This window comes from Danio rerio, chromosome 24 (assembly GCF_049306965.1).
Source record: "Danio rerio strain Tuebingen ecotype United States chromosome 24, GRCz12tu, whole genome shotgun sequence".
Taxonomy (NCBI): domain Eukaryota; kingdom Metazoa; phylum Chordata; class Actinopteri; order Cypriniformes; family Danionidae; genus Danio; species Danio rerio.
The window spans coordinates 29,161,985-29,173,864 of record NC_133199.1 but is presented as its reverse complement, the minus strand read 5'-3'; the positions used below and the strand labels follow the sequence as shown (position 1 = coordinate 29,173,864).

The following is an 11,880-nucleotide window of genomic DNA, read 5'->3' as shown; positions in this document are numbered from 1 at the left end:
AAAAGTTAATGTCAAGTTATATATATATATATATAACTTCAACTTATATAAGAAGCTGAACAAGTTGTCAATATTTAGTCATAACTCACTTTTCTATACATTTCCATTAGACTTTTTTTCTAAATCTATAATTGGTAAATTGCTCCCAGGTCAATCTTGACTTTGTCTAGTGAAGGTGAGGTGCATCTGAAGGGAGATTGTCCCTTCACAATGTTCACATTTCTACTTTTATTGTTTTTTCTTTGTCCTATGTAGGGCTGTCTTTTTCTTTCTGTATCACAATGACATGATCTGGCAACAAATTACAGTACAAACAGCAAATAAATAAAAAAATAAATTAGCAACAGTTTACATCAGAACACCCCTCAAGAGTACACTTTTATACTGACAACATGACCAGGCCCACAAAGAAACTACGTGTGCAGAATTTCACAGATTCTTAGCCCATCATTGATTCTGTTTATTTACTTGTGTAAATGTTTGTAAATCAATATTTATTCAGTTTTTAAATTATTTACAATAATATTATTGACTAATGTGAAAATATTCATATGAGTTATTTACAATACAGTTTGTACAGTAATATTTTCTGTCTTTTAGTAGAGATTATATGAATATATGCTTTGTTTACCAAATAAAGAGGATATAATTGGATTTGCAATGTAAACATTAAATACAAGTTAAACTGTATTACTTTTTAATCAATATAATAAAGTTTTAGTTATGATACTCCTAAAATAATTCAGCATAAATCCGCAGATTTTTAACACAATTCTGTGCAGAAATAGCAAAAAATGTCCACAGATTCGGTCTGACCCTTAACATGATGGACTGTCTTTTCTTTCTTTTCTTTTACTTCTTGGTTAACTCTTGTGAATTGTTCAGATAGACTCCGCTTTTGCTATGTTTGTGGCTGTTTTTGCCCAATTGACTTCCATTATTATGACATTTTTTAGATTGCAAAGCCATGACACCATATACTCATGCGTTCTTGATTGTTGGTGGTTTTACCTTTTGGGAAGAGGTAAAATGTGCCATTTTTACCGCTGACTCTAGATACGCATGTGCAAAAAAAATTCTGCCCTATATATATGGAGTTCTATATAGTATAATAGCTAAATCTAGTTTGCATGCATAAATACACTTACAGTACTATGTTTACTATGTTCTGAGAGCTGGGGTGCCTATTTTAATTTTCTTAAACATATAAAGGTAAGTGCGCAAAGGTCTCTCTCTCACACATACACACACACCATACTCATCATACTCATACAGTATAAACGCAAGGAGCTTTTATTGCACTGCAACTGATGATCAACAGTAAAAATGACAAATTTTACTTCTTCCCAACAGAGAAAACCACCAGTGATAAAGAATGATTATATGGTGTCATGGCTTTGCAATCAAAAATGCAATTATAATAGAAGTCAATGGGGCAAAAACAGCCACAAACATGATGAAAGGGTAGTAAATTTGGCCAGATGGTATTGTTGAGTTGTTGTTTTTTATTTCAAAGCCTTTTCCTAAATTATGCGTCAAAATGAATCATTTGTCACCAAAACTCTTTCAGATTGTTGAAACAGTGAAAGATGTGACTCCAGCAGAAAACATCTGCAACAGCACCAAGGGTTAACTGCTAGACAATTTATGACAGCATAAAAGTGTCTGTAAAAATAATTGTTAATTGAAATAAGACATAAAACACCTGGTTACTAATTCTTTTTCAATTTGATTTATTAAAAGGCACTAATAACTCATCTTAAAAACAAACATTTACAGTAGACGAGTTCAATCTAAGAGTTTAATATATATAAAAACCTCAAAACAGCACATTCACAAAAACATTCGCACATCACACCTTCTTATAAACTCTTTTACGGACAATATATTATATTTATAAGCTGTACATACCATATTTACATCCAACAATTCATAAAAAATGAATTGTTTATTCAAAATATCTTTCTCTTTTTGTGTTCATTAACAAAAGCACACAATATAAACGGTCACACTTTACAATAAGGTTCATTAGTTAATGTTAATTAATGCATTTACTAACATGAACAAACAATGAACAATACATTTACTACTGTATTTGTTCATTTTAGTTAACATTAGTTAATGAAAATACAGTAGTTCATTGTTAGCTCATGTTAACTCATGGTGCATTAACTAATGTTAACAAGCATGGACTTGGATGTTAATAATGCATTTGTAAATGCTCAATTATGATTAATAAATGCTGTACATCTGTTGTTTATGATTAGTTCATGTTAGTAAATGCATTAACTAATGAACCTTTTTGTAAAGTGTTATATAAACAAACCATTTCTCATTCATCCAGATTAGTATTACATTACAAACCAAGAGACTTTTTTTGGTGGGCCAAGGACAGATAATGCACCTGAAGCTACAGTATATTGACAATACACCTTAAGAAATGACTTTTGCTGCTGGTGTAAACATATAGAATATGTAGACAACTTAATTGTTTAATGTTTAATTCACTCAAATCTTTAAAAACAATTACGACAATTTGATCTATTTGTGTTGGGACAACCTGAAAGATTTGTGCGGAACCCAGCATCTTTTATAGTGTAAGAGTCACTAAGACATTCAATAAATTAAATCTTCCATTTGGATGATGATATAGCTGAACATATGGCTTCATGTAATGGATATTCCCATGTGTGCATTGAAAATGACCAGAAAGTTCCTGAAAATGGAATTGCATCTGACCGATCCATTTTTTTCCATTCAGGACTTCACATTGCGATGAAATTAATCCGGCAGAACAACAACATAATCCCCCGAACAATTAACATCTGAGAGAAATAATAATAAAAAAAGTGTTCATGATTAATTTGGGTAAAGTAACAGTTTTTGGATATTCTTCTAAAATCTGCAAAACTGAAATAAAGGTGAAAATGATGTGTTAAATGGTAATAATCAAAACTCACTTTCATAATCGTTCTCCTCATTGCCCACTTCTGCTCCTGATGCTGGAAATTGCAAAAGCTGTTGTTGCGGCAGTGTTTTTCTTTTCAGTGCATGGCGTAAACGTGTTGCAAGTCCTTGATTATTTTGCTTGTAATGATGAATTAGATCCTTCATGTTCTTGAAAAACTTTTCCTCTACACCTGAACTGGCCTGAAACAATTTGAAGTTGCATTTCCTTGAATTCAGCAGTAATTTGCAGTAATTGAATTGAATACATTTGGTTATAATAATTACAATGCTTATTTCATTGTAGCCTACCTGTAGGGTGAAGGAGCCTGAGTGAGTTTGGAGGATCCTGTATGTATAGACCACTTTGTGTTTGCTGTAAAAATGCATATATAAATATACAGTAAGCCACAATATTACATACAGAAATATGGCACGTTTAATCATAATATAATATAATACAATATAATATAATATAATATAATATAATATAATATAATATAATATAATATAATATAATATAATGTAAAAATATAATATTAAAATAAAATTATATTAAATGTATGTTTAAAAAATAATATAATATAATATAAAAACAATATTAAAATAAAATAATGAAATATAAAAATATTATTTTAAAATATTATAATTTAATATAAAAATATAATATTAAAATAATATAATTTAATATAAAATAAAGTATTAAAATAATATATTATTAAAATATAATATTAAAAAAATAATATAAAATATATTAAAATAATATAATTTAATATTAAAATATAATATTAAAATAAAATAAATATAAAATATATATTACACAAATAAAATAATATATTAAAATAAAATATTAAAATAAAATAAAAATATAAAATATAATAATATAATTTAATATTAAAATAAAATAATAGAATATTAAAATATAATATAGAAATAAAATAATATAATATAATAATACAATAAGATAATATAAAAATATAATATTTAAATAAAATAACTTTATATTATGATATAATATATAATAATATATTATTAATATTGTTTTATAATTAGTCAATTAAACTTTCAATACAAGCTTTTTTTTTTATAAATATCATTTCATTACAAAAGATCTCACCAAGCATTAGAACATGTTCAGCCACTATCAATGATCATTGGTAACTCTCTGTTCTCTGTGGCAACAAGCGTCCTTATACAGTGTAACTTTAGGACTATTAGGAACTTTTTAACAGTTCATGTTTTTTGAGCACAGAGCCAGTTATATTTAAATATGCAAAGTAAGATTTTACTTCTTGGTTAACCCTAGTTTATTGTTCAGATAGACTACAATTTTGTTATGCTTGTGGCTGTTTTTGCCCAATTGACCATTATAATGAAATTTTTTAGATTGCAAAGCCATGACACCATATAATCATGCATTCTTGATTGTTGGTAGTTTTCCATTTTGGGAATTGGTAAAATTTGTCCCATTTGTGAACATCAGTTGGCACCATTAAACCTCTAGATACACACAAAACAGCTTATATATGGAGTTCTATATATCTACTTTTATATAAGTGTAACAGTGCACTATAGTTTGCAGTACTATTGTTTACTATGTTCTGAGAGCTGAGGTGCCTATTTTGATGTTCTCAGACAAAGGTCTTTCTCACACACACACACATGGAAACTAAGCTTTTATCGCACTGCAACTCATGATTAACAACAGAGCAACCAACCAACAATAAAGAATGATTATATGCTGTCATGTGTTTGTATTCAAAAAAGTAATCACTGTATAATGGAAGCCAATGGGGCAAAAACAGCCACAAACATAACGAAAGGGTAGTAAATTTGCCACCAAAAATCTTTTCATTCGCATATTCAATCTAAAGACTCTTGGGAATCTAGCATTTTAAGTTTGTAAATCCTCTCTTTCTAACTTATACACTGATGTCACTGGCTCTTTAAAACAGTTGTGAGTAATGTGCTTAATACTGCATTTAAGTGCATATGTTGCATGAATCTGTTCAAAGTGACGATCCCTCTTTTTTTGGTGGTGGTGGGAGGGCTCTCAGTTTTGTTATGAACTAGTTCTTTATTATTATAATTTTTTTAATAATGATTAAACATCTTAGAAATGTTCAATAAAATGTTACATAAATAATTCTGTTCATTATTCTTGACTGAAAGTAATTTTCCTTTTTATAATTGTGGTTCTCAAACAAGCTCTTAATAAATCTAGCTTTATAGTTCACTCACAATCTTAGTCTGAGAATGTGGTTTGTAAGAAACAAAAGTCCTTTATCAGCTTTTAAAAGCAGTTTCTTCTTCTTACGAGCAGTAAGAAGTGTTACGTGCATTCATTTAGACAACAGCATCTAGTAACTTAGTATAACAAATAGGGATGTAACGATTCACCTGGCTTACGATTCGATACGATTCAAGATTTAGTCATGATTTTTTTTAACTAGATTCTTTTAAACAAATTTAAGCTGAAGAGCCCTTTCATTTTTTTCTTAAATGCTGCACTTTTTTTGCTAAATAATATATTTTCTGCCATAGCCAAATTACTATTTTAAAAACAAATAAATTCCAATATTAATAATACTTCAAACGAACGAAGACTCCTTAATATAAACAAACTAAAACTGTGACTGCAGGGATTTAACATTTAAAAAAAATATATATATCCGCATATCTATGTTTTCTGGCATAAGCTGAGGTCCTTAAACATTTACAATGTCCCCTGCTGATGAAAAAACTCTTTCACTGGGGACTGAGATGGCTGGTGAGGAGAGGAAAGCCTTTCCTAAACCAGTGAGGAGAGGTGATCAGTATCCCCTCTGACTCAGGGGACTGGCCACTGGCATAAAAATCCTGACAATACAATGACTAACTATACAGTAGAATAGAGAAAGGAGTTGAACATTATGAAGGTGATTAATTAATATTACTTGTATAATTAACTAAGTATTAGTGTTATACACTCAAGAAAAGATAATCTTCAAAATATTTAAATCTTCAATAATTATTTTAAAATAAGCATAAACTAATGTGAAAAGTAGAGGGTAAAATAATCGATAACCTGGTTGTGTAACAGAGCAACTTTCTCTTTCAGTCTGAAAAACATCTTCACACTTTTGCTATGAAAACACTGATGCACCGTGTGACCTCTGTAGCACTTGTCAGATCAAGCGGAGCAGCAAATCACATGGTTTGGCTTATTAAGAGTTTTTTTGCGTACAGACGCCTGTGACAGTAGTTTGTTCACAGTGCTGACGGTGATCATTCTATTTGTTGTTCTGTTGGTGTAAGTAAACGTCTTTTCGCAGTATTTGCACACAGTTTTGCTGCGTCCCAAATCGCATCCTTTTAATAGGCCCTAAAAGTATATACTTTTTTGTTAAGGAAAAATATATACTTTTGGGACAAGCTTTGTGCAAGCTTTGGGACATACTACTTTCTCATTATTAGATCGTTGTGTTGCTTAGTTAGGAGCCTTGTCAATCATCCACACATATTTCATATTAAATTTCTTACTTTATTGAAGATGCAGCAGGTTAATCTCCCATTCACCAGTATTTCATGCAGGGAAATCTCCTCAAGTGTTTGAATAATTATGCATTCAGAGGTTATCTTCTGAACACGTCTTTATATAAGTACAGTATTGTTGTTGCAGATGAAATACAACACAACAAATACTATTTAAATATTGTCCACTGGGCTAGATATTAAATAACAGTCATACAAACATCTTTACCATAGCCTCCCTAATTGAGGATTGGTCATGAGCATCTATCATGTTTGTAGTTTATTTACACTTTTCACCTGCGTTTGTAGTTCTACTTGAATTCACGTCCAATGTGCAATGTATTGTGGGCAATATCAGCGTACCAGAGTATGGACAGTTCCACACTTCAATTTTTCACTGCAAATAATAAACCATCCAGAAACTTTTGAAACCTCTTTTCAACAGTACGAATTGGGACATACTAATTCTATTCTCAAATATTATTTAGAACGGATAGTATGCAAATGGGGACGCAGCATTTGTGTTTTGTCTGGCGCACTTCACTGATGCCATTTTTGTTTGTCATTGATGTGCCTGTAAACACGGTGAAATGTATCGAAATTTATTCAACATTTCCCCCAATTTAAATCGTCAAATATTTTAATCAAAATTCAACCGGCTCACAGAAAATGGTTACATCCCTAAAAACAAGTAACTTATATCGAGTAACTTAACTGTTGAAATAAAACTAGTAAACACTTTCTCTGGAAAGTGACCAAAAGACCTCCAGGAAATGCTAGGCTCTGTTTTTTTCTAACCACCACTGATAACAGTTCCTTCAATCATCACCAGGTTCTTTCATTAGCAGTGGAAATGCTTAAGCTATTAAAAGGGGAACAATTAAAAAGTAAAACTAAAAAAAGAAATAGTCATTTCCATTATGTCAGCGTAAATGAACTATTGAGTCACTGAATTTACAGAAAATGTACTATATCAGCATATGAAAGAGTTTTTTTGACTACAAGATTTGCATTTGTTTTCCCTACTTTGGATGTCAATGGTCACAGGTTTCGTCAACACTCTTCAAACTATCTTCTTTAGTGTTCAATAGAACACACACAAAAAAAACTTAAACTGGTTTGATACAAGTTAATAATGGGTTATTGATGACAGAATATTCTTCTTTGGTTGAATTTTAAGACAGTTTCAGGTAAATTAACACTAAAGGCCCTATCATTCACCCAGCGCAAGACATGTTTGCCCCAACTTGTTGCTATTTTCATTTTCAGACCAACGCAACATTAATTTTCCGTTTTCCACCATGTAGTTTAAATAGAAAATCTGTTTGTGCCACTTTGTAGACACATGGGTGTTTCGGTTTAGAAAGGAGATGTGTTAAGGCGCATTGTTGGCGCGTTGCTATTTTGAGGAAATAAAATAGAACGTGCAACAGACCAGCTGAAAATCCAGCGCAGAGCGCATTAGTTGTGCACCTCGCTTACATGTTGCTTAAAACACAAATAATACACAGCAATACGCAAATATCTTTACAAATGAAAAAAATTAAAGGAATAAAATAATTTTAAAAATGGTACTTTCTACATAAATATAAAAACCACTACCTTTATGCCTTCATCTCGGGGGGCTTTTTCAGTTTATTCATGACAATTTGCTTTTGTTTAATGTTATTATAATTAGTAGTAGTGGTCGCATTCATTATATGCATATTTATATTTATTTTATTAAAAACAAGCTTAGATAAGTCCACCTGTCAGGTTTTGGACTACATGGGGCATAGCATGTGTGTTTGCATATGACTCACTTATGTGACACGTGTGTTTTGAGCACACTTCGTTATTATTGCTCATTTATTCATTGGCTGGAAAATAGAACTGAATTTAGAAATAGTTTTGAAACAAATATTTGCACTTAACAAACAAAATTATGTAGGCTATTGCATGTCTGTGTGAACAACACTTTTTTATCAACGAAATAGAGAAAGAGAAAGTGAAGGCTGAATGGAGGAGGTTTGTTCTTTATCCTTGCGCTGCAGAGACTCTGTTTAACAGTTTTCTTGCTAGTGAAGCCTTCAGTTTTTCCTCTTACAAAGTCCGTCATGTAAATAGCAAATGTGCCATGGTGTGACGCAACTGACTCTTAAAGGGAATGGGAGATGAGACTCTGATTGGTTTATGCTCAAATCACACCCATAACTCGTTAAGAGAATAAGCTCAACCCTGTTAGACCATGAGCAGTGGCACAAAGAGTATTTTTCAATCCTTAAAATAACAAAAGTGAATTCAGACATGCCCTTAATGCTTTAGCGCCCTGCGCTTTAGACTTTGCACCTAGATCCTTAAAATGGAGCCCTTCAATTTGCAAAATCTTAGTTTATGAATGAAGACTCAGTATCTCATCCGAGAACATTATTAAATAAATGATAATTGTATTAGTAAAACAAGACAGAAATAGTGAGAAAGACTAATGTTTCAAATAGGGCTGCAACAACGAATCGATTAAATCGATAAAAATCGATTACTAAAAGCGTTGGCAACGAATTTTATTATCGATTCGTTGTGTCGCGCGACACAAAGATGTTTGATTAAAAAATGAACACTTTAGTTCATCGTGGAGCGAAGTTAACACAGCCCCTCTCTGTCTCTCGCGCACTGATACAGAGTTCAGCGCCTCAAGAAGACAGGGATGATGCGGAAGAATCTCTACAGAATCCTACTTTTGTTCCGTTTTGAAGTGACAACTGTAAAGTCCCTGGTGCTAGTGTTTTGTGTCTGGCACTGAGCCAGAGAAAGACAGCGGGGTAAAGTTGTTTTTGTTTTCGGTATTCCCGACACATTCAGTGATAGACGGCATTAACTCAAAAACCTCTTACCCTAAAAAGATCTAAACTGTGTTTCCTACAAAAAGACAAAGCAGGTTATGTTTCACAGCTGTCTTTTTCTTTTTTTTCGCTCGATATTACGAGCACTGCTCTGTTTAAGCAGTCGCAATCTGCGCTGAGGCAGAGAGAGCTTGCGCCGAGCAGAGCTCTCTGTAAGGGACTGTTGAAAAAGTGCTTCATTTTTTTTCCGTTTTTTTTTTTTTTTTTTCGAAAAACAAAATCAACTCAACTGACGTGTCACATTATCACAATTATGCAGCGTTTAACCACCTAATACTTAATTTATGTTTTAGATATGTAAATACACACAAGTTCTAGTAAAACAAGACGTTTAGAGTTTGTAAAACACACAAGGAAGTCTAACAATCCATTCAAATATAATTTGCTGATGTGTTTTATTCATATCAGATACACATTATACATAGTGAAAGTAACAATAAAGTTGAATCTACTCTGCTCTTACTTCACCAGCCACTTACTTGCACGTATTTTGAGGTAACTTATGAATGTACGTGCTAAATCTTGCGTGTTCTGCCTTTTATGTATAAGGCAGCGGCCGCAAGTAAACATAGAGACTTCCATCTCACGTTATAGATCACGATCACTTACACGTTTATGTGAATTAGAATATCAGGTAGTTGATGACATGATGAGCAAGCATGTGAATATGTTTAATTAAACAGAAAAAAACTAAGTAGAAGGGATACATCTGTCATACATCACTGTTGTAGCAGCGGTGTGTCACGAGACAAACATGATGCGTCGCCAAGAAAACATTAGGGGTGAATGTTCTAAAAAAACTGACTCCTGGACCAGAGAGAATCTTTTGAACTCAGCAGTGAAAGAGTTAATAACAGTAGTAAAGCAGCGGTGGTAGAGTTACTTTGTATTGCAAGACTAAAGACATTTTTATGCACTTGCATTTTTTGGATCCTTCATTTTTCATCTGTTGTCATGTATAGCTGCCCTGCAGAAAAGTTTTCTTACTTAGTCATTTTGTCTCGTTTCCAGTCAAATATCTAAAAAATCTTCCATCAAGAACAGACAAAAAAAATGACATGAGAAAATGAAGTGATGCTGAAAACCTCTGTTTAAGATTATATCTTATAAAGATAAATTATCTTACACCATTGGCAAATAATTTTGCTTGTTTTAAGCAAACAATCACTTAATTTTGAGGTTAAGTGATTTCTTATGCTATTTCATGTGTCAAGTATGCATAATCATTTAAAAACATTAAGATATTTGAATTGAAAACAGGAAAAAACTAGTTAGATTTTTATTTTTATTATTATTATTATTATTATCATTATCATTATTATTATTATTATTTTTGTTATTATTATTTATTATTATTATTATTATTATTATTATTATTATTATTATTATTATAACAGCTCAGGGATGAGCATTTTTAAGTAAAGGGTTGGAAATTAAAGCTTTTCTTGGCTTTTTTATCAGATTAATCGAAAAGTAATTGACAGATTAATCGATTATTAAAATAATCGTTAGTTGCAGCCCTAGTTTCAAAGTTAAGTAAGGCTACTTTACACTGTTGATGATTTTTCTAAATTTTACAGTATTTAACTGTAGGACAGTTATTCAGTATGTTACTGTATTTAAAGTCACATAGTGAAAATTACTGTATAAATATATACAATACTGTAAATACATACACAGCAAGATAAATGGTGCTGTTAATGTAAATACAATTTTTTGCTGTAATTGATTTACAGTAAGTTACTGGGGAACTGCTGACAGTAAATGACTGTAGATTCTATAGGAAATTGTTAACAGTGTACCATCATTATCGTATTACATAATGAGCACTTCTATGTATTGCCTCTTCTTGTTGAATGCCTCCTCAATTGCAAGTCGCTTTGAATAAAAGCATCTGCTAAATGACTAAATGTAAACATAGACCATAGCAGCATTTCATTCTTACTGTACTAAAAACGTATTCACCCTTCAAAATGCAATTCTATATTTGAAGCTAATGACATACAACATATGTATATTGTCATTTAAAATATTTAGAGCAACTGAAAACCAACCAATATATAATGTTCCATGTACAGTAATTCTTTTTCCAAGTTGAACTACTTTAAACTCTTACACCAAAATAAATGTGCTGTTTGACATGACATTAACAAAAACTGGCCACAGATGGTCACAGATTTGATTCAGTGTATAGCCAAACTTGAACTCCAATGCGACTAAACAACAACTCGAGCAGAACGCACAAACATATTATGTTTTAACAGAGACTGACAACGCCATTCTGCTTCCTTCCCTTGACTACAATGTTTATTTTTAAACTTCTCCATTTTTCAAATGCAAATATGCTGAACGTGTCATTGTAAAGTGCATCCACACCATACAACAATTATGATCAGCTTAAACCATATTGAAATACCTGAACGTTTTCAGGAAATTAACCAAATTTTTGAGGAAGAAGTAGCTAAATGTGCAACACACAATTAAATGGTTGGTTAAAGTATGTAGTTATACTCTTTTCACATGATGTCTGAAACTCACCCAT

At 31.5% G+C, this 11,880-nt stretch overlaps 1 protein-coding gene across 2 annotated transcripts in view; it reads right to left on the bottom strand.

Moving 5' to 3' along the window:
• Positions 1-1,709: 1,709 nt before the first annotated feature.
• Positions 1,710-11,880, bottom strand: part of si:ch73-264p11.1 — a 14,163-nt gene continuing 3,992 nt past the window's right edge. Inside the window, 3 exon segments of one of the 2 annotated variants that reach the window (NM_001202492.2) lie at positions 1,710-2,825; positions 2,961-3,150; positions 3,259-3,322. In NM_001202492.2, coding sequence (NP_001189421.1) covers positions 2,782-2,825; positions 2,961-3,150; positions 3,259-3,322 — 298 coding nt within the window. In that variant the 3' untranslated portion in view covers positions 1,710-2,781. 2 annotated transcript variants of the gene reach the window in all.